Raw genomic sequence first — 24,294 nt, forward strand, 5'->3', positions numbered from 1 at the left:
GAGTGGTATCTGTGGTGGGCATCTAATGCTAAGGCAGAGGAAGACATGTGAAGCCAGAATATATAGGACTTTTAATAACAAGCCCCAGGCATAGCATGGTAGCAGCAAGCTTCCCCTGTTGGTTGCCAATGGAACTACATACAAGGTGTGCTAAACCAGTGCCACCAGCAGGCGACATAGAAAATTGCAGGTTTCCTTAAAGCTGCAGGTCAAGTGGTGGGTAGCACAGATACAGATCCATCACAAACTATTCTATCATCTCGGGCCCGGACAGAACCGGGACTTCAACCATTTAGTGAGCAGGTGGATAAGATTATTCATCGGAAAGGTGGGTGGTAAGTTATTTGGTAAGACCATCTGTGTACCTTCAGCTCCAACTGCTGTGGTGACCCCTAAATGGGCTAGTATTTCCACCTTTAGTTCTTGGCATAACTCAAAGGTTAAATCTAGCATGCTTTCTGGGGATCCTTGGACTCAGCAGAGCTGCTGGTCCAGCCATCTTGTCTCACCCCTTTTGTACCACTATCTTTTCAAAGATACAAGTTGGGGATCTGTGGGCAAGCTCCTATAGCAGAAAGCTAACCAGGAGGGCACAACCACACTCCAAAACGAAAAACACCCTACGCTCTCTGCTACAGACAAACCTGCCTGGTCGCTGTAAAAATCCTGTATCTGGCCAGTAACCCCCCCCCCCATTTTGGACACTTTCTGCAGTACATACCCTGTTTTCTTTCTTTTTTTTTTTTTTTTTGAGGACCACGGAAAAAAGCATTCATGTGTCCTGTACAGTGACTTGATCTCTAGTCATTTGGTCTCAATTCAACCTTTGCTTTTTTTGCACCTTCCCAATAAAAACTGTTGCATAGTTTACTCTAAAACATTCAGTAGTACTTTAAAGTTTGAGAACCCCTTAAAATTTTTGATATTTTCATATTATTGTGAACTAAAACAAAATCAGATTTTTAAATAAGTCCTAAAAGTAGAAGAAGAAAACCTAGTGAAACAAATGAAACAAAAATGATTATATTTATTAACATGATATTTAATAATGATGAGATAACCCTGCCTTACACTGAATAGCATATAGGACAGCCAGCTGATTACAGGGGTGGGACAAAACAAAGTGGATTTGAATCCTGATACTAATGCTAATACTACAGATTTACCAGTGCATAGGAAAAAAAAAACTTATACCATATATCAGGCAGAAGAAGGCTTTGTGAAGATTGCCAAAAAAGGTAATGCTGGTGTTCAACTTTAACTCCAGGAAAACAGCTTAATACGCTGTTGATATTCATATTTGGGAACAGTTTAACTTGCCAACAGATTTGCATTACCATCTTTCTAGTCCTGAGACTTCAGACTACTAGAAAGTACAAATGAGCGGAAACATGAATTTTATCTTTTGCAATAGTGAAGTGAGAAATTGTATGTTTCATATGTCCTATATACAGTATGTGTGAATTTCTTCTAGTTGCATCATTGTTTTATAAGCCAAACTAAAAGGTTTGTTGATTTCCTTTCATGTTTGCCCTGTTGTTCAATATATATTTATAACAATGATGAGGATATAAGACTGCTCATTTGGGAATAGGAACTGGTATAAATAGTTCAATGTACTCTTTAAAGTGTTAGAATAGGTCACATAGCACATTGTAAATTAAGTATAATAAGTAAACACAATCCCATTCAGGAAAAAATGCCTGGAAAAAAACTGTGTTGATTACAAAAATGGTACCGGTAATCAACTCTGTGTGCAGCTAGTTATTTTAATACACTTGTTATTTTAAGCGGCTTATGAATTTGATATGGCTAAATTCCTACACTTATAGCTTGCTGCAATAAGCAGCTTACACAGACAATTTTAACTTCACTAACACTCAGTCAGGTCTGCAAAAGGCTGCTTGTAAAATCAGTTTTTGAACCACTGAACATAATGTCAATATTTTATTAGTGCACTACTTGCATCATTAACATCTGTCTTACAGGAAGCCATTAAATGAACTGTTTACTTCTAGTGTGTGGGATTCTGCTTTAATGGCTTCATATAAAACAAAACACAAAAAGAGAAAGCGACAGGGAAGAGAGTAACTAACGTATTTTTCTGCTACTGAAAATTTCAGCACATGATGGGTTAATCCTTTTCCACCCCCACTCTCAGGGCCTAACTAGATAAATTCAAGACAATCCATATGCCAAATGTTCCTTCTTTTTTGCTCCTGTGTACCCTCAGCACTGATGTAGCCACCTACCTAGCTAGAGTAATTCTCTGGCTGTTCACCGTCCAATCTGTATGGTTGCCCACTGCTGGTCCCTTGGGGCATGGTATAGTGCTTGATAAATTTAAGCAACAAATCTTCACACACACATTACATCTGTAGTTCAGAGATATGGTAAACTTTTTATTGTTTCTATCAAAATGTGAATTCTGGAATCCCCCAAATGGGTATGCTGGTGAGACACTTCAATAAAAGCAGCACCTGGTGTCCTGGATCTTGAAAGACAAAGCTGGATGCACCGAGGTTGCTACGTGGTAAACCCACATGAAAGCTAGGAAAACTTTGACCAATATCATTTATATTCAAGTTTTGCAATTTCCTTAGGGGTTCCATGTTGTAAAAGCTAGCACTCTGACTATGAATCCAGCGGAGTTTGAAACTCTGTCGGCACCTTCTTTTGGATTTACGATCCCTTTGTAGTTCCTGGATCAAGCTGTGTGTTACCTATCAAGCTGTGAGATCCAGCAGTTGCTAATAATGTCTCTTGTTATCCATAGGGTCATCATGGTTGCCTAATACAATAGGCTTAGCCAAGCATATTTGGAGCAGTGTTTCCAAAAACGCAACTGGAAATCCTTTAGGTGTAGGACTTGGGTTGGTGTTCAGTTCCTTATGGCAATTGCACAGTATTTATCCCCCAGGAAGCTAGATCACTGGAAGAGGATCTACCTTGTGCTTGATTTTGCTCCACACATTCAGACCTGGGTCAAGGTCTCACTAGGCTTGCTATCACTGAAGGCAGCCCTTTTCTTGGCTGTCATTGTGACCAGAAAAGTTTTGGAAATTATCTTGGGTGCCTAAAGCTTTTCTACCGCTTTTATTTCCAGAGGGGGCAGGTATAGTGCTTGGACTTAGAATGTTCTACTAACCTTTTGTCTAATCTGGAGACTGTGCTCCCCAATTTCTTCCAATACATGGTGATATGACCAGCAAACTTTACATCAGCAGTACTCTCCAAGAATACCTGAATACCTTCTGACATGCTGACATGGATCAGTCAGGTAAAAGGAAAATGTATTACTTACCATAATTTTCCTTTCCTGATAAGGTCCAGCATATATACCGACCCTTGGAGCTTATCAGGAAAGGAAAATATGGTAATACATTTTCCTTTATTTGAATCTGTTTTTGTATGATGTGTCTGTTACATTATATATCCTGTCCTAAACATACCATGCATAAACTTACTAGTGACACTCTATTACAATATACTTTAAAATGTTTGTTTTCTTTTTTTAATGCAACACTTTGAAGCTTTTGTGGTTGTATATCTTTATTGACCTTTTATTGTTGTGATATCACTCTTTGTCTATTTCTAAAAGGTAAAAGACCATAAAATAGCATACCTGGTATAAAGGTTGGTAGATGTGTGCATGTTCTTTATCACTGGGCAGATACTCAAAAACCACTAGCATAGTATTGATGAACAATGGCTCCTCCATACTTCTGGTGTTTCAGGAATCAAGAGGGGTTGTAAAATATGGGGTCGAAGTGCAACAAGCCAGGACCCCATAGGAAGCAGGTATGTCGTTACCCTCATCCCCAGTTCTCTAGTTTATTTCAAACTAACCATACTGCATGAACAGAAAGAGTGGAAAACAAACCAAGCTAGTGTTTTACATGCACTGTGAGAAGGACGGGGATAGGTTAAAGACCTTTGTCAAGGTGTGATGGTTTAAAATGTTTGAACTAAAGTCAACAATTTCCATGGGGTGTACATGTTTTCATCACTTAAAATTTTACATATGCCTTCATCTTCCTTCAACAAGTTTAAAAGAACATTCTTCCACAAACCTAATAAAATAAATGGGCATATGATTACATTTGTTTTATTACATACGTATCAATTATACCAATCAGAAAAGGATAACCTTTAAAATGTCTTTTGGGGAATTTCAGACAGGTGTTCATGCCAGATTTAGCTTATTCCATTTGAGTTAATTGCTCCTCAAGCACATTCTAACATGTTCGAATATAAAATGTTTGAAAAGGAAAGGCTGCATTTCACACTGCATTCCTGCAACAACCCAAACTCGTTTCAATAAGACCTTTTTAAATACAAATTCAAATCAATGAGAACCTGCTGACCTGCGTTTGACATGTATTTCATGCATGTCAAGCACAAAAAAAAAATGTTTATATACACCAGTCCATATAGTTACTATACATATTTATATAATTAGTCTTGTTTAATTACTTGTTAAGAATGTCAACGATATCCCAGACATAGTAGAAGTGCAGACAAGAAGCAGAGAAATAATATTATTGCTACCTTCAAAGTAGTATGATACTGATACTTTCTTTAAAAGAAGCATGTATTTTGCTCCATAGGTTCATTTTTATTTCCATTTTGTGCACCATTACAAAAAAAAAAAATGACGCACAGAAACAAGACCAGGATAGAAGTAGGATGGGATATGATAATTTTATGCTGTGCAATTAAACAGCCATTTAGATAATGCAGATGAAACTATACCAGTATATGCCAAGCCAAAACCTTTCTTTTTTGTTTTGTATAGAGCCAGGAAGGATTAAAACTTCTTTCAGGTTTTTATTTAGGGCTTTATTTGCAGGCAATAGTTTTAACCAGTGAGCTAAAACCCGATGGTTTATCTCCTCATACACCCCAAGAAAAATAAAGAAAGCCAATTCTAATTCCTGTCTCTGTTGCTGTTTTCTCTCATAGTTTCCCTTATTTTCTTCCATTTAAAACAGGGCTGGAAGTAAGATTATAATTCATAAACTAGGGTCTATAAGGTGGGAAAAACCTGGCAGGTGTAAAACTCCTTTTCTCTTTGTATTCAAAACTTCAAAAATAAAAAAAAATGGCTGAACATCACACTTTATTTTAATTAAGTCTTCTTAAATTAATTTCTTTGTTTCTTAAAAGAACAAAGTAAAAAGTTTACTTGGAAAAAAAAACACAGAATGCTGTTGAATAGATATACTGAATTATTTTTATTGTCATTCAAACCATCTAATTAGTTTTAGTCGATAACAAACTGATTTGCCAGTTCGATAGAAATTGCATCTTTTAAACAAATGTTTGGCAGAAATTAATGGATTGTTTCTAATTTATTTATGTAACTTGGTAGCTGAGACAACAATGGTCAGGCCATTTTATTTGCCCACACGGAAACTTGTTTAGGATCGAAATACGGGACTGAACTTATATTCATAATTTTATATATATATATATATATATATATATATATATTTCAAGGCGTCTATTTATAAATTTTTCGCCAGTCATTTCATTCATTTCAGTGAATATTAAGCTGGTTCTTCTTGGCAGTTACAGCATTTACTGCTGTGGCTCCATTGTTCTTTTAATATTTGGCCACTAGATGGCAAAACGAACTTTAGTTTTAATATGAATTAAAGAGAGCACTGCATGAGGATTCAAATTGCTGTGAACAATCCCATAGCCAAAATATTGGGTGAAACATTTACAAATACAGTACCAAGTGATAAAATCTTGAAATATAATACCTCAACCCCAAAGCATAATTTTTCTGGGGTTTAGAAGAGTTATTTTTGGTCCTTATATGGTCTCAAATACATACATAAAATTACATAAAAAACAACACAACCATTAACCCCCTCCTCCATTTCTCAGTGAAAGATTTGCTAGGCTTCACAATGGCATCTAGTAGCTCCTTTCAAGTTTTGCCCGGTGAATGGATTTTGCTGATTATCAATAAAACCATTTTTGTAAGATGACAACAGTACATATTTTATTTACGTATTTTATTGTTATATGTTAGAAAGTGTGCAATATACAAAAAAATTAAAGAAACAAAAATAGTTAGGACACTATTACTTTTGGTATTGGAGGTAGAAAAAACAGCAGGATCAGCATTGCTAGAGAGATAAATGTGACATCTCATTTCTGTTTCCATCAACACACAGTAGCTAAAACCATATGAATGACCAATGTATAGTGTGATTTACTACAGCTTAATCCATATACTTATTTTATGTTTCTTCTTTTATCAGGTTGAGATATGCACTTGTTTTATTCATAAAACATAACAACTGTGGCTATCAAAACATGTATTAAATTATGGAAAAAAAATAAAAACAAAATTTTTATTATTGTTCTGTGAACACAATATAAAGCCACAATTAACATTGCAAACTCAGATTTAAAAAAATCATCTTTCTGTTACCAAAGACAATCACGAATACATTATTTACACAAAAAAAACTTGTATGATGTTATAAAGATTTTCTTCTGGTTTATTTAGGAGGATAGCGAGCGAAGGGAGCTTCTTCATTAATGCCATTCTATATGAAACAAACATATGGAATATGAAAGCATGCAAATGATATATTGTTACATAAATAACACATGTGTTGTAGCAGTGGATTTGGTGTTGGTATCTGTGCAGAATGGGCTGTACTTGGCAGATAGAATCCCTTACCATAAGTATGTATATGTACAATCAGGAGAGTTGATGTGGGGGTTACATTTAGTATTACTACTTGAGTTACCGGGGGTTTAGGAATACTGGAAGGGTTGGAGTTAAGGTCTAGTGTCAGTTATACAGGAATGGTTATTCGGAGAAACCCTAGGGTGGACCATTAATTACTACACTGCAATCTCAGCATAGAAATCTATCAGCATCAACTACCAGTCACCAAGTTAATGTAATAAAAGTATGCATTTGTTTTTTAAAAAAAAACAAAAGAATGTAATAACCAAAAATATAAAGAACCAGAAGCTATCTGAACTTTGAGCTGCTTTACATGCGACTGTGCATTGTTTTATGGTCAATAGGTAAAGCACACTTCTGAGAAAGGAATATACCATTACTAGTCTAGACTAGTCCCAGCCTATAATTATAAATCCTATAGTTAATAATATTGAGTAATCAAATAGATTTTTGAAAGGATATACACATAAGAAATACAGGCACAGCCACTTCTCTTACTTTGGCTTTCCAAAACCCAGCCTATGAATAATATTCCTATAACCAATAGATTTATTAAAGGATAATTGTCATAGGAGACAAATGGAGGCTGCCGCTGGTGATCAGGATACCATTACGACCATGTGGCTTTATCAATTTATGAATCACAAGCATAGAACAGTAACCTACAGCTGGTAAATTCAGAACTGTGGATTGTATTATTTTATTTATTCTTGGTTGTGCTTTCTGTCCCATCAATTCTTGCACACAAGCCAGGCAACTATTTGTGTTCTCGTGAATGCCAACAGGAAACTTGCTGGCAGAAGAAAATATTGGGGCAAAATTGAATACTTATCAGTATGTTGGGGAGATGACACAACTTTAGGCTTACAAAGAAAGTGTTTTCATATAATATGGCTGGGCAGTTTGACAGAGGACTGGAATTCAAAAAAGTGGTAGGACAAAATTTGAAAACCTTTAGGCCTAAATTGCCCTGAAGAGCAGTGAAATGACCCCAAGCTTTTTGCACTCAAGCAGCTACCTAAAAATATAATCAGATACATATGTGTTCTATGCACCTCTATGCAGCTTTAGTTGGCCAACAAATATACTTTGTTTACAGAATGCTGTATGAGATTAGCTAGCTATTTAAAATGTAAGATTTAACAATACACACTACAATACACACTATTATTGTGATCAATGACCCCCATGCAGACAGAGGCATGGCCAATAAAAGTTGCAAACCCAGAAGAAAAATCATGTAGGTAGCAGTACTGGTGGTTGGGTGAGTATAGTTCCATTTTAGATTTGCCTATAATCAATTATTGGCCTTAATAGTAAAAGCTTGTGTTCTTACCATAGGAACCTCATCCAGTTTTTCAAATCCTTGCCCTGATTTCCGGCAGACCTTCACAGCGGCCACCACAATAACGATGCAAAGGGCCGAAATAAATATACAAAGTACAGCAATTAGGCCAGGATTATCTGATAGGCCTTTGTATGATGGACTGCCTGTAATTATAAGAAAGAACTTTACTTCCATATATTTTTTTAAAGGGATACAGAACTAACAAATAGCATACACATTTGATTTTTTAAAAGCATACCTCCTGGAGAAGTTGTCCCTAAGAGAAAAAAAAAAGTTTTAGTAAATTTCTATTTGATTTGCACTACATTACTGCCACCTAGTGCCAGCAACAACACACTACAATCTGGAAAAGCTGCATCTAAAAGAGCCAAAGCAGAAACCTGGGGGGAGAGATTGGTTTTCAAAGTTATACACCTCATTGGTTTTATATGTTCTAATTAGAAAGTTTCCCCAAAAATCTTAGATAATTAGATTGCCACATTCCTAATTAGGGTTTATATTAGGAAGCAAAAGAGCAAGTGGTGGCCAACCTTCATATGGCTGGATGTATCGTTAAAATTCCCAAATTTTACAGTCACAAAAACAGTATGATGAAAAGTGTATCCAAGGTTTCACATAGTATATGTATGGGCGATTTATGAACCCAAGACATTTGGCAAGTGGAATCCTGTTTCCTCAAGGGAGAATCAGTCACTGAGATATTTGCATACAGGTGATTCTGATTTCCAAACAATAAATCCATCTTTCTGAATATAAATGACATATATGAATATATAGCACTGCTGACCACTTACCATTTACTGTGCTATTTTCTGGATGAAGGGTGCTGAAGAAGGATGGTTCCCCAGTGGTAGCATTAGTTGTATGTGTAGGACCTATGAAATATTCATTCACATGTTAGAAGGCACCCAATCTGTCTATCTGCATACAAAAGTTGTATGGCTGCTTAGAAAGCTTAAGATATTTAAAAAAAAAGCATTTTGACATTCTTACATTTAACAATGTTGACAAAGTTAAAGTGGAACTTCCTCTAAAATGGATGGTCTGCTCACACTCCACTGTCACCTAATAAAACGAATGTCTCCTAAGGTGGGCATACGCTAGTTGATTGATGGACAACCAAGTAAACTATCAATATCTCCCCGATTCTGTAAATCCAAAGCACGGACTTTGTCTCCCCCAACCCCCCCACCACCCCACTTTGACAGCCCATGTGGAGCACTTCCTAACAACCAGTATCCAAGAGGAGTGTGGAGGGGGAAGTGTGGGGATTCCATTAACAATAGCCACATAAAGGTACCTGATGTGTTCTGCACATACAGGCTGCCCCCATAGGATCTCTTCTATCAAGGGAGAGGTCATATGGAGACAGATATAAAACCCTATGGACTTAGTTGGTCCAGAGGAAGGCAAAAAAAAAACCCTGGTACAATTTGCTCCAACAGGGGAAAAAAAAATCTTACTGCTTCCAGGGAACAATGGATGTTCCCCAGATCAACAACCTGTTATCTTTACTTCAACACTTTAATACCCAGTTATATTCTGTGCTTCTAGAAAAGCATCCAGCTTTTTCTTAAAACAATTTATAGTAGTTGCTTAAACTACTTCCTGAGGGAGCTGATTCCACATTTTCACAGATCGTACAGTGAAGAATCCCTTCCTTAACCGGAGCTTAAACTTCTTTTTCTGCAGATGCAAACAGTGCCCTCTTGTTCTTTGTAATGATCCTAAAGTGAATAGTTGGGAAGAGAATTCTCTGTATGGACCATTAATATATTTATACAGGGTGATCATTTCCCCCCTTTAAACATCTCTTCTCAAGGGAGAATAGATTCAGCTCAGCTAATCTCTCCTCATTCCTTTAATTAGTTTAGTTGCCCTTCTCTACACTCTCTCCAAAAGCAGGCCTGAAGCAAAAAAAAGAAAAAAAAAAATGGGCGAAAGGCCTCATGACAGGGGGGGCATAGACAAGCAAAGCATGGTTGGGGGTTAAAAGTTCAAGTAAGGAGGTGAAGGAGAGGATACGGCTGGAAGGCGCCTCATGGCAGGGGGGGCACGTGGAGGAAGGTTGGTAAGGGGTCAGAAGTTTAAAAAAAAAAAAAAAAAAGAGGTGTGTGGAGAGATGAAAATGCGGGAAGGTTGGATGATTGTATTGGTGGGGTGAGAAAAGGGGAGGTGAAGATGGGGGGTTTATAAGATGGCTTTTGGGGATGGGGGGCAGCACTGTTTAAAAATTTTCCTGGACTGCGTTATGGCTGGTGTAGAGGCACTGATGGAGAAGATGCGGAGGGCAGCTGAATCTCGTGGGACTGCTTGGTTGGAGAATCAGCTGGCTGCTGTGCTGCAGGGGGTTGAAGGGGGGGACACCGTAAACCCCCCTCTTTCCAGACCCGCTCGGCGGTCTAGGCCGCCGGAGCGGTTAAGTCCTAGCAAGACCCCGGGGGTCCAACGCTGCCGTAGGAGCCCCGCACGGGACCCTCCGGCTCCTCCGGTCAAGAAGCGATCCACGGAGCCCAGGAGTGAAGCCGGGAGGAATCCTCGTCTCAGGCGGGACCCCTCCTCAGAACACCGGCGGGGAGAAGATCAGCGCGGCCCGTTGCTTCGGCGCAGCAATCGGGTATTGGCACCGGGCCCGGAGGCGGAGCTACTTACCCCAAGCATGGAGGATCGGAGGGACGTCGGTGGAAGTCCGAGCGCGGGGTCCGGCCACGTGATGGATGCTGTCGGGGCCCCTGCCCGGGAAGAGGTTCTTGCGGTGGTGGCATCTGGGCGGAGGTCGAGGCGTGGATCCCTCGCGAGGGACGCCGGCCTGTGTGCTGGTGGGCGGCGTCCCTGACCGGATGTACTTCGAACAACCCGGGGCGGAGCTTCCGGGTCAGCAGAGGCGACCGGAAATGACAGCATAAGACGGCGCCCGGAAGTGGGCGAAGATGGAGGACGGAGTCCAACCGAAGGGGCCTTATCGGAGGGGGAGATTCCGGATCTGGAGTAAGAATCGGCAGCGAGGGGCAGTGACGGTACTGCGGCGGCGGGCTGGGACACCGCCCGGCGGCCCTGTGAGTACCTTGGGGTTTGGGATACTCGGGGGGTGGGGGGGGGGATTGCAAGATTTAATTGCTGATGTTGTGTTGGAAAAGGGGGTGGACAAAAGCATGGGGTCACAAAGGGGTGTGGCTAGTCATTGTTTGGAGCAAGGTCTAGGGATTGGAGTAAGGGGGGGTGATTTGTTGCGTGGTTTGAGAGATTTATTGGTAAAATTCAGTTCACTGCCTGGTGGTGGGGCTGCTGGGGTTGATATTAATGAGAGGGGGGATGGTCCTGGTGTCATTTCCTGCGGGGCAAGGGGTCCAGAGGAAGGGGCGCGGAGATGCAGTGGGGTGTCTACGGAGGGGGCTGTTGTGGCAAGGGGGATTTGGATTCAGTGCCGGGGGGGGGCTGCTGGTAGTAGTGGTAAGGAGGGTAGCGGGGAGGGGGTCTCTGCTAGTGTGGCTGATGGTGCAAAGGGTGAAGTATATGTTTGTTTTGAGGGCCCTCTGGGTGCGCACTTAGCACAGGACACTAAAGAAAAAATTTGGAAAGGGGAGTATGTTGAGATATTTTCTTTGTTACCTGTTGAGCGTTTTGGTGGGCGGGACTTGAAGGCTGGTGAGGGCAAGCGGGCTTCTGATGAGAAGGGGTTGTGGCGTGTGATTCCAAGGACTTTCCAGAATTGGTTGCAGGCATTTGCAATATTAGCTAGCATTGTGCGAGAGCGAGCGCCTGAGAATTGTTCTGCGCTTTTTTGTTATTTGGATGCCATCAGTGAAGCTTATAGGGTTTATGGAGGGATTGCATGGCTTAGGTATGATGAGCAATTCCGCCAGCGGAAGTCGATGAGGCCGGGCATGCGCTGTGATCACAAAGACATCAGTCTTTGGATGCGGCTCATGACGTCGGCAAGGATGTCCCACTTGCCTTTTCTTGGAAGCGCCGGGGGTTCAGGAATGGCAGGACCCCTGGCAGGTAAGAAGAAGGGTTTGTGCTGGCTGTTCAACGAGGGCACCTGTAAGTTCGGCGCCACTTGTCGATTTAAGCATGAGTGTTCCAGCTGTGGGGGGGGACACTCAGGAGCCCGGTGTTTGGCTAAGGGGCGAGGGCGTCCCAATGACTTTAAGGGAAAAAGTGATGAGCCCGGTGAGGGTGGTACCCTGATCAACGGGCAGCGAGGATTCTGACGGGGGGCTTTACAGATGGGTTCAGGATCCCTTGTACGCTGGTGAGTATTCACAGGGTAAGAAGGAATCTGCGTTCAGCGTTATTGAATCCGGGGATTGTTTCTGCTAAATTGCAAAAAGAAGTTGCTTTGGGTCGCATGGCGGGGCCTTTTGCGGCACCGCCATTTGACAATTTCGTTGTTTCCCCTCTGGGTGTGGTTCCTAAGCGGGAACCGAATCAATTTCGTATGATACACCACTTATCCTACCCCAAGGGGGAATCTGTTAATGATGGCATTGCGCCTGAGCTGTGCAAGGTGGTGTATACTTCCTTTGATGCTGCCGTGTCGTTGGTGCGGAAGGCCGGACAGGGTTGTTTAATGGCTAAAGCTGACATTGAGTCAGCTTTCCTTTTGTTGCCAGTTCATCCTGACAGTTTTTGGTTGCTGGGTTGTTTTTGGGAAGGGGGTTTTTACGTGGACAAGTGTTTGCCAATGGGTTGTTCTATTTCTTGCTCGCTGTTTGAGATGTTTAGCTCATTTGTTGAATGGGTGGTGAAAGAGGTGGCAGGTGCTAAGTCCATAATTCACTATTTAGATGATTTCTTTTGTGTTGGCCCGAGAGGTTCTTTAGTTTGTGCCAATTTGTTGGGTACTTTAAAACATGTGGCTGGGGATTTTGGCATTCCCTTGGCTGAGGACAAAACACTGGGCCCAATAACGGAGTTGTCATTGTTGGGGATCATTTTGGATTCAGTGCGGATGGAGTGCAGGCTCCCAGCTGACAAGTTGGAGGCATTAAAGGTGGAAGTGCAGAGGGCATGTTGTGTGGAAAAAATCCGTTTGCGGGAGATGCAGTCTCTTTTGGGTAAATTAAATTTTGCCTGCAGGATTATGCCCATGGGGAGGATTTTTAGCCGGAGGCTGGCAGCGGCTACTGCAGGGATTCTTAGGCCGGACCATTTTATTCGTTTGACCAGTGTACTGCGCAGGGATTTGAGAGTGTGGAGGCGTTTTTTGGTACAGTATAATGGGCGGTCCTTATGGCCGGCCGCTCCAGTGGACAACGTGTCCCTGGAGCTTTGGACGGATGCGGCAGGGAGCTTCGGTTATGGTGCATTTTTTGCCGGTCATTGGAGTGCTGAACCCTGGCCGTATGATTGGCGGCAAAAGGATTTATGTCAGAATCTGGTTTTATTGGAGTTGTTTCCCGTAGTTGTAGCTTTGACTCTATGGGGGCATTTGTTGCGGAATGAGACAGTGCGTTTACATTGCGACAACATGGGAGTGGTTGAGGCGATTAACAATAACTCAGCGTCTTCCCCTAAGGTTGTGTGTCTTTTTCAACATTTGGTTTTGTTGTGTTTGCAATTGAATATTTATGTGCGGGCGGTCCACGTACCCGGCTGTAAAAATGTAATTGCGGACTCCCTTTCTCGGTTTCAGTGGGATCGTTTTCGAGAAGCGGCTCCCGGGTCAGACTTGCAAGGGACTCCTTGTCCGGAAGCGGTATGGTCGGTGATATGGGGATCCTCTCTGAGCTGATTGAGAATTCTGTTTCGGTAGGAACGTGGAAGGCCTATGTGGGGGTCTGGAAGGAATGGGGGTGTTTTGTGGAGGGTGAACGGGGATTTTTTGCAACGAAAGGTGGGGAAGAGATGGTCTTGCTATTCTTAATGTGGAATGTACAGTGTGGGGTGTCATGTAATGTCATGAGCAGGAAGTTGGCGGCTTTAGCGTTTCTTTTTAAGTTGTTTGGATGGGCAGATGGTACAAAATGTTTTGTGGTAAGGCAGGCCATGAAGGGTTATAGGAAAAGGCGGGTGCGGGTGGATAAAAGGCGGCCTGTGTCCTTTCGGATGTTGGAAGGCATGTGTCGGGTCTTGGAGGGGGTGTGCGTTAGCAATTTTGAGGCGGTTCTGTTCAGAGCCGCTTTTGTTTTGACGTTTTTCGCTGCTTTAAGAATTGGTGAAGTGGTGTGTCCCAGCAGAGGTAAGGAAGGGGGCCTTCGAGTGGGTGACGTACAATGGAGTGTTAAAAGTGTGGATACGTAGATCAAAAACAGATCAGGAGGGGAGAGGTGTGGTGTTGCAGGGTCTGTTGGGGGCAGGGCTCTGTCCAGTCACGGTTATGGCGGAGTACCTCGCTGTTCGGCCAGACCGGGGTTGTCCACTGTTTTTGCATGAGGATGGGTCGCCTTTGACGCGTTTTCAGTTTGTTGCAGTGTTCAGAAGATGTGTTGAAGCTTTGGGTGGGAGACCTGGTGAGTATGCGGCTCATTCTTTTAGGATTGGAGCAGCCAGGGAAGCGGCCAGGTGGGGCTTGGGTCCGGAGGTCATTAAGAGGATTGGTCGGTGGGAATCCCATCGCTTTCGTTTGTATGTGCGACCGCATTTGTTATGAGGCAAGTGTTGTCTGGTTATTGTAATTTATTGGGGGGTAGGGGTGTGTTTTTTATTTCCTGGGCAGTGTTGGACAGAGTGGTTAGTAGTTGGGGGTTTTCTTTCTCTTTTCTTGCAGATTGCCCGGTTTGCTTAGTATGGATTCTGGGCCATTCTTTCGTGTATTGGGGGGCCAGACGGGCCGATGTGCGGCAAAACGGTCGACAGCTGGGATTACGGAGGGAGGAGGCCAGGGTTCGTTGGATTGGGATTCCTGGCATGCGGTGGAGTCGTGTGCTCCCGGAGGTGGACAGGTTTGCTAGCCTGGATAGGGCCCCTGATGTGTTGGTTCTTCATGTGGGTGGGAATGATTTAGGGGTACGGCCTATGCGCGAGTTAATTAGAGATATCAAATTTGATTGCTTGCGTTTAAGGGAAGCGTTCCCTGGTACAGTACTGGTGTGGTCCGATATGGTGGTGAGATTGTCCTGGAGGTATGCACATTCAGCGGTGCGGGTAAATAAAGCTCGCATCAAGGTTAACAAGGAGGTGGGACGTTTTTTGGGTCGCATTGGAGGAGTGGTGGCACGACATCGTGAGTTGGAATCAAATCCGGAGCTATTTTTGAGGGGTGATGGTGTTCATCTTAATGGGGTGGGCACGGATTTATGTATGTTGAGTTTGGGTGACACTTTGCAGAGGGCAGTCCGGGTGTGGAGGTGCTCGCAAACTTAAGGAGTCAAGTTTGCGGCTGGTGGCGGTTTTTGGTGGTTGTTTGGGTTCATGAAAGTTAAAGGGGCTAATTGTAAACTTAATTGTAAATTTAAGTAAATGGGGGACACAAAATGTTGGTTCTCTTTTGTTTAGTAAGGTGGGCCTTGCATGACACTCGGTTGTTGTGGAGGCGGAGTTGGAGTGTAAAAATATCTGCTAACTGTCCCCGAGGCGGGGTAGGGCGCCTGGGGGCCTGGTGGTAGATCGGGTACAGTGAAAAAAGGGGGGTGGTAACTTTCATGGACCTATAGAGATTGTTAAGTTAATACCATCATAATAATGCTGTAATTTTGTAATTAATAAAAGGGGCTGCTGTGGCCAAGTTATTCCAAAATATTGTGTATGTTTTTTCTTTATTTATAAGGTTTTAAGTGAAGGGGTTTTGGGGGGAGGTTTTGTATTGGTGGCTGCAGCAAGGGTCTTATGCTGTACCCTGGTCATGTCCTTTTTGTGAACTGATACCCAAAACCGAACATCATATACCAGATGTGATCTGAGCAATGCTTTGTACAGGGGCAGGATTATGTCTCCATCTCTGCATTCTATTTCTCTTTAATACTTTTAAAAATAACCTTAGATCATTCAGAGTATAAAACCATGAATCACTACTCTCTGGATGCGGTCTTTAAGTCAGTTCTCTATCCATTTACAGATTGAATTTTCTAAACCTATTGACCCCTAACTTGCGTATTAACCCCCATTACCCATTGGAATATATTTTTCAGTGTGTTTGTGCAGAACAGACTTGAAACATTTCCATTTCTGTTCTCCTAGTCCAAGTCACAGAGAGCCGCCCTTATTAATGAAAAATTAACCTTATTAAAATTGAGTGTTTTTATCTTTCCTGTTTTGCTTCCTGTTTACAGTTTACAATAAATGAAACCATAATATGGTCACTGCTACCCAGATTCTTTTTTATATGCACATTATAGGCTCTGCATTGTTAGAAAAAAATAGGTCCAGCAGAGTATGATTTCTATTTGAGGCTTTTATAAACTGTACCATAAAATTATCTTGTAATAAATTAATTAATTTCTGCCCCTTTTCTGTACCCGTAGTGCCATTACGCTAGTCAATGTCAGGGTAGTTAAAATCTCCAATTACTAAAATATTGCCAGCTTTTTTAGCCATTTCTATATGTGCTAGTAGCTGATTCTCTATTTCTTCCTTGGTAGCACTGGTAAGCACATTTAAGTACAAATCACATACATATAATAATAGTAACAATTCTTTAACATTAAAGTGTCATCTCATTATTTATAGGTATAATTAACCCCTTTGGGGAAAGAGTAAGGGGTATTATGTACCTTTGTACACATTCGCCAGGGTTACAATTAAAACTCCAATAAACACTTGTAAAAAAATCATGGCAAATCACGCATATGTAAAAACGCATATAGACACAGTAGGAGCATTTATATGCATTTTTAAAACAGTCTGCGTAGCTCCAGCCTAAGAGTAAAGTATGAGAGTACTTGCACTTTATAATTTATTACACAAGATATGTTATAGGGATAGTGCTGTTAATCATCACGGTAAAATATTTATATATAACCTAAATGGTTTCTTTTTTTATTTTATATCACTAAATGGCAGGGGGGTTTTTCATAAATAGTGTATGCTTGATGTTGTGCACTCCTTTCATTTAGAGCTGATGATACCAATGCCTTTGCAGTATTCCTTACCTGTACTTCTGGTTGTATTAGAAGTAAATTCAGAAGCATGTGTTGTAGTTTTGCTACTGGTTTGTTCTGTCTGTGTCCCAGTTGATAATTCAGTAGATCCATGGCTAGTAACTGCACAAAAAAACAAAACAAATGTTAAATGCTTTATTGAATTAGCCAGTCCTCTGTTTAAATATTTCCGGTATGTTCTGACTATAGGTAAGTTTCATAAATCTGACGTTGATATTTACCTATAGCAACCTGATTTTCAATTATCAGTTCTGTCGATTCATCAATTCAAATGGGAGGATCTCTTGGAATCCAACAGCCTTCAGAGCTCTGTGCTTTTTTTTTCCAGTTTTGGATGCTGAGGAAATCTCTACAAGCTGCTTTGGAATGGTGCCTGCAAAGTCTGCCAGTAAGGGACCCTTGCAGCATGGCAGCTCTCAAACTATGCAAGCCCAATTTAGGATGCCTCCAGTGGAGGATTAACATGCATGTGCTCGGAATCCTCCATCTTCGGAGAACACACTGTTGTCCTCTAGCCAGCTATAGTTGTCATAACTTTCAGCAGGCTCACCTCCTGAGCTCATGTCTGAGGTAAGGGCAATTCTCAATTCTCTTCCTACTAAAGCTAATATAAATGGTTGGATTACTAAAATTGCATCTTCCCTATGTGTAGAAGTAGATAGAAGATACGAAAGCTCATCACTGCTATTTCTAATTTTAGCTAACCTTTGGAATCTCATTTAAATTTGTTGGAGCATTCTCAAACTTCTGTACTACAACATATTACTACCCTAAAATTCAAGATTAACAGGAAGGGAAATGGCAATAGATGTAACAATATTAGTTTATGCAGTATCCCAGAGACCACTAGAAATTCTGATTTGTGCACTACTGTGACTAATATTTTAAACATGATTCTGATTTGATATTACAGTACATACAGTGGCCCTGCATTGCTCTTTTGCAGGAAATCAGCCCCATGATGTCCGTTGCCACATAAACTTTTTTAATATTAAAGAAGAAACTCTTACATACTCTTACTTCTCTTACTTCAAAAACTCTTACTTCAACAGTCTTGTGCAAAATACTGCTGGGGTCATCCTTTTCATAATATTATTCGTAAAGCATATAGAATATTTATTTTGCATACTCCTGGCCAGTTGCCTACCCTTTTTCAATTTTTAGAAACAGATTTTTCAGTTTCCTAATAGGCTGGACCTTCCTGAAAGCGTTTTTGGGTCTTCACCATCAAGTTATATTGATTAACGACCACGTCAGAATTGAAATATAGATCGTAACAGGAATAGCCCTCCTCAGATTTCTAAAATCTCTGAAACCTGACTGTGATTGATCACTGGTTATGCTTGAAGAAAGAAGGGAGGGAAAAGGGAAGAAGAAAGGGAAAGAAGAAAGGAAGGACAAAAGAAAGGAAAGATCACTTTAGCTTTTTTTTGTATACAGTAATAACACATTATACAATAATGATTTGTTATTTTTATGTATATTACTATTGGTCTAGATTTTAGAGTTTTTTCTCTGTTTTGAATTTAGATAAAGTTAATCACTCATTGATTTCCCTGTCACTTAGGGAGGAAAGATGTCACTTTAGTCATTGTTATACACAAATGTATATAAATGTACAAATGTAATAAATGTATTATGTTTATGTATTTTAAAGGTCTAGATTTAAAACCTTTCCTCCTCTTCTCTCCTGATTATACCAGCTTAACTCCAAGAAGTGTTTTAGGTCTATTATAGCTTGATTTATTTAGATCGATTCTAGCTTGCTATATTTGTTAAGGCTGTATAGTTTGATATCAGTAATATAATAGCAGCTATAATTAGTAACCTGTCGTGTCGTGTCGTTGACCCACCTCCCACCCACATAGGCCCCGTGCACTTATTGTTGTAGTTCAAAAACTTTGGTACTAGGTATATTATCTCCTTAAACCCTTCCTATTTTCTACCCTTTCTCCCTTTTGTTTACTAATGGATTCATAGTGTTTGACTTATTTTAATTTGAGAACTTTTCACCATCCAACTAAGTACAGTAGCCTCACGATTATCCGGCTCGCAACTATCTGGCCTCCGTACTATCCCGCCTAGTTAAAAAAAATTTCTCCTAGGGGGCACTTGGTGGCGTTGCAGGCGAGCGTCAGCTGCGGTTGAGACAACCCTGCTGCCTGCTCGTCACTTCTCCGGCTCTTCTTCTTCTGGTTCAGATGTCCGCGGGTGCGGCGTGTGGAGTGCTGGCCTCTGTGTTGAGGTAAGTTATGTACTGTATTAGTGGAACTCCAGCCTTTTTGTCATCCAGCCTGTCCTTCCGCCACATTAGGCCTGATAGTCCAGAGTGTACTGTACTAATGTTGGTTTTATTCAAGAGACTCACTAAAAGCATGAAAAATTCCATAGACTTACTTCCTGGAATTTTCCCTAAAGGTACCATAGTTTATCTTTTGAGATTAAGTGTCATGGGGTTAGTATTTTGATATCTAAGTAACTCCCCTAGCAGTGTAATGACATTTCTAGGGATTACAATGGTCGTTGTCTATCTTCTATCTTCCTAATGCTAATCAATTTTCCTTTTTAGAGAAAGCATTGATACAACTACGTACTTTTGCTGCAGGCACTGTTATATTGGCAGAAGATTTCAACGTTGCTTTGGATCCTATATTAGATGTTTCTAAGGGAGTTTCCTATCTCTCTTGTGCAGCAGTGAAACGTATGAGAAATGGGAATTTCAGTTAATAAATGTCTGGCTTCTCCAGCATATCACCGATAGAGATTATTCTTATAATTTCAAAGTTCTTTAAATTTATACCCATATCAATTATTTCTTTGCTCCACATTAGGTGCTAAGTGAGGTTACTAGGTCTGAAATTGATTTGATCACTTTTTCAGATCATGCACCCAAATATTTATACATTTTCATCTTAGTAACATACAACAGAAGTCTTGGCAATGGAGGCCTAATGAACATTTATCGTCCCTTCCTGATATTACTGATGTTTCCCAGGAACTCCATTCTTTCTGTGGGAGTAATTAACCCACTTGTGGTCTGGGAAACAGACTGGTATATCAGAGGGGTTTTACTTAAACAAGGTTCCTTAAAAAAAAAAAAGCAAGACAGCGGCAAACTGACACCCTACTGACACCCACATTTATAGTTTTAAAAGGGGGATTATGCTTTCCTTGGACACAACACATTTGACAGCTACTGCCACCAGAGAGTCCTTTAACTTCCTTCTTCTCCATAGAGTGAAGAAGAAATGTTTTAAAAACATTTTGTTTATGAATATGGTAAAAAGCCTGGTAGTTTCTTTGCTAAAGCTATTTGTAAAAAACAAGCTCAATCATATGTTTGTACTATCAAATCTACATCTGGGTCCCTCTGTCACTTATAGGAAGAGATTGCAAGTGTCTTCCAATAGTTTTGCTAAGTTTTATACAATTTACCTGCAAGAGGTTTAGTGAAAGAATCCAGTAACAATCAGTCTCGTACTAAGTCATACTTACAGATTTTAGCTACTAGGCTTCTTCCATGTTTGGCACAAATAAATCACTTTGATCAGGTCAGATTTCAGGGATATTGCATCTAGAGCTATTAAAATTTAATTTATGCAGCCCTATTTTCCAATCCAGCAATGCTGCTTTAGATTGGGTGGATTGGAAATTTTTCAGTTCCAGGCTTTCACATGTTGGATTACAATTAAAACTACACAAATGGGTTGGAGCTTTGTACTCAGATCCTAGCGCAGGTTTGAAGTTCTTTCTGATCCTTTTCTTATCACTAACGGAACACTATAGGGCTGCCCTTTTTCACTTTCGTTCAAATCTAAATATCCATGGTATTTCAATAGGTTTATTGTAGTTACATAGTTAGTTAGCTTAAAAAAACCATAGGTCCATCAAGTTCAAACACTAGGAAAATAAACATATCCCAGATTAAAACTCTATACATAGTTGATCCAAAGGAACACACAAAAAACCCTGGTTCCATTTGCCCTAACAGGGAAACAAAATTCTTTCCTGATTCCTTGAAGCAATTGGATGCTCCCTGGATCAACAGAGTACCCACTTTTCCTTTGTAATGACCTTAAATTGAATAATTGGGAAGCAAGTTCTCTATATGGACCATTTATATATTTATATGGGGTGATCATATCCCCTGTTAAATGTCTCTTCTCAAAGGAGAATAGATTCAGTTCAGCTAATCTCTCCTTATACAAACAATGGCTTTGAAATAACTGAGTTCAGCTCTTTGAAGAGACATGGATGTAATCCATCAAGTCCTGGTGCTTCACCAACCTTCATTTTATCCAGCTGTTTCTCAATCATATCAATTGTGACCCATTGTGGCAAACCTGGAATAGATTTCCCAAAAGTCATTTGCTATCTGGGCCATTGTAAGAGTAGGTAAAATCACCCATCACTGCCACTTCCCCAGCCTGTGCAGCCCTTTCTACCTGTGCAAGTGGTAGATTGTTATTTCTTCTTTCGCATTGGGGGGCCTATAGCATACTCCAATATATACTGGTGTATTATGCATCTCCACCCGTAAAGTCTCAACCTCATGACATGCTCCATCAAAAAATATCTTCTTTCACATTCACTTTCAAATCACCTCTCACATATAGATACCACCACCTTTCCATTTTCTGAATCTTTCCGAAAGTATAGCCAGGAATGCTAACAGCCCAGTCATGTGAAGAACAAAGCCAGGATTCAGCAATACCAAGTAAGTGATAATGCCTAATTCATTAAGAGCTTCCAAATCCCCTATTTTGTTTACCAGATTTCTAGCATTGGTGGACAGGCTCTTTAAATCATTGGTGCATTTTCCAGCAGTGTTTGGCAAATCCTTTAGTTTTTCAGTACAATGAGTACTGCGCCCTCAAATGAACGTGTGTAACATAGGAATCTGGTTATATTTATCCATAACCCTCCTCCCAACTATCCCCAATCAAATCTCCACTGGTGACTGACCCCTGTCTGACCTTTCTGCCACCTTGTTTGACTGTCCCACCCCCTCTGTCCTTTTTTCAATATTCCTCCACCATTCCCATAAATCTATCTCCTAGCACAGCAGACCCCCTTACATTTAGGTGAGTGTCAAGTGCTCTAAGAACCCAAACCCTTCCCTTCTACACCAGGACTTAAGCCTTTTGTAAGCTGTCTAAGGTTCCGCTGCCTTTCCTGTGTTGCGCATGGCACAGGCAATATTCCAGTGAATGTAACCTTGGAGGTCCTTCCCTTAAACTTGAAGCGTAGTTCTTTAAACTGACTGTTAAGAAACCTCCATATTCCATATTTCCTGTCATTGGTTCCAACATGGACCAAGACAGCTGGGTCATGTCCAGCCCTCCAGTAATTTTTCCACTCGGTCCACCACATGCTGAACCCTGGCACCAGTGAGACAGCAAACTATTCGTTGGAAGCGGTCTTAACTACAAACTATTCTATCAGTCCTCCTGATCATAGATTCCCCTATTACAACCAATTGTCTATGCTTGCTGTACTGCCTTCCCCACACCTACTAGATGGGCTTCTCCCCCAGCTGTTAGGGGTAGCAGTAACATCTGGGTCTGCTTCCTCTGGGTTTGTCACCTGCACATCTTCACATAACTTTGCAAATTTGTTAGGGTGCTCAAACACAGGTCTGGCCTTCCTTTTCTGGAAGCCCCTACCACTCCCTCTATATACAGTTACCCAGCTCCCTACATGATTATCCTGATTAACCTCTCCATCTACCCCATTAACTATCGGCTCAGTAGGCAAGAGACCCCTCTAAAGGTTATCCAGTGATTTTAGTCTCAACATAAAGAGGCTGCTTTTGCAGATGATCTTTTTTTATCTCCCAGCCAGTAATAATACTTCCTAATTTATAACAGAATTTAGTAGATTTTATGAACTATCTAATTATAAAATTTATTTAGATTAATCAGAAGTTTTGAATGTTACTTTTCTAGCTAATATAGTGCATATTTTGAGACAGTTTTTTCCATTAGATGGGTTGAATTTTCCTTTCAGCTGACTTGGGGAGGTTATTTCAGGTAAATTTTCAATGATTTCTCTTCTACCTTTACCTAATTTTGATCAATTGGTAATGGGGACATTTTCGTGGTTTGGCAAATGCAGTATCTTCAAGATGACAGTAATGCCCGCCTTCTTATTTGTCACAGACTTTCCCTATTACAATTCCTATATAAATAGTGTTATTAATATTAATTCACACAGCACACAATAAAAGCTTTACTCTAAGTCTTCAGTCACAAGCTTCTTGCAGCCTCATCAAGATCCTAGGTGCAATTACCCCTTTCCGTTCTGATAATGTGTGCTTATTATTGAGGTTCAGTTTAGTGTCTTCATCATTTTGTCTATATGAACAGCCTGCATGAAAGTATCATACACATGATTTCTCTTCCCTAAGATTATGGTCAAATAGGATGCAGGTAGGTTAACTAAAAATGAAGTAGTTTGAGTTTTCAGTGAGTCATGTGACCAACATCAATTACCTTCCTTTGTTAAAGTACTGGAAGCACGTGTTGTTGTTTTTGTTGTTGTTGTAGAGGAGGTTGCTGATGCTGCACCTGAAAAGGAAAAACATATGTTTATACTTTTTTCACCACTATTACTAAAGCCTAGTTTACCCTTTTAGGAAGCTGACAGCATCATAAATCTGGGATTATAAAGCTTTTTTATGGTACTTTAAAACATAGAATTTTAAAAAAACTAAGAGTGGTACCATAAAAAAGAAGCATACAAATATGCTAATAAAGTTTTATTAGAGGTTGTCTTTGTCTTGTGGCTGCACAATTTTGATGTTCTGGGGTAGTGGGTCCCTGCACTTGGCACTTTTATACAGGAAACAAGTGTAGAGCTGTGATAGAGGTGATAAATAGGAAACAAAAGTGCAACAACTTAGAAATAATCAGGGAAGAAGAGGAGTTGGTAGGCTTGATTGAGGAAAAATCCACTGGGGAAAGCACATTACTCCCCTTGGTTTCTTTGGGGCATCAGTAATCAATATATTTTAGGTAAACTGACCAAGATCAGGTGCCTTTTAATAATCAATATTGTGTGATAATACAAAGTAGGAAGTACCTAGTACATCTATAATTGTTAGTACATACAAGAAATGTTTGTGTTCCTGTGAGAGAAAGAAATCAATATGTTTTTTCCAAACAAGAAGGGACATAGGTTGTTTT

General features: G+C 40.6%; 1 protein-coding gene across 3 annotated transcripts in view; it reads right to left on the reverse strand.

Moving 5' to 3' along the window:
- Window positions 1–5,218: 5,218 nt before the first annotated feature.
- The window catches only part of CIST1 (colon, intestine and stomach enriched 1), a 40,247-nt gene continuing 21,171 nt past the window's right edge, over window positions 5,219–24,294 (reverse strand). For 2 of the 3 annotated variants that reach the window (XM_072405144.1, XM_072405147.1), the window contains 6 exons: window positions 23,602–23,676; window positions 17,099–17,209; window positions 8,861–8,941; window positions 8,305–8,322; window positions 8,055–8,209; window positions 5,219–6,569 (listed from right to left, as the gene is read on the reverse strand). In XM_072405144.1, the coding sequence (XP_072261245.1) occupies window positions 6,522–6,569; window positions 8,055–8,209; window positions 8,305–8,322; window positions 8,861–8,941; window positions 17,099–17,209; window positions 23,602–23,676 (488 nt within the window). In that variant the 3' untranslated portion in view covers window positions 5,219–6,521. The remainder of the gene's footprint in view (window positions 6,570–8,054; window positions 8,210–8,304; window positions 8,323–8,860; window positions 8,942–17,098; window positions 17,210–23,601; window positions 23,677–24,294) is intronic. The other variant, XM_072405146.1, reaches the window with a different exon arrangement.

The sequence above is a fragment of the Pyxicephalus adspersus genome, chromosome 3, assembly GCF_032062135.1.
Source record: "Pyxicephalus adspersus chromosome 3, UCB_Pads_2.0, whole genome shotgun sequence".
NCBI lineage: Eukaryota > Metazoa > Chordata > Amphibia > Anura > Pyxicephalidae > Pyxicephalus > Pyxicephalus adspersus.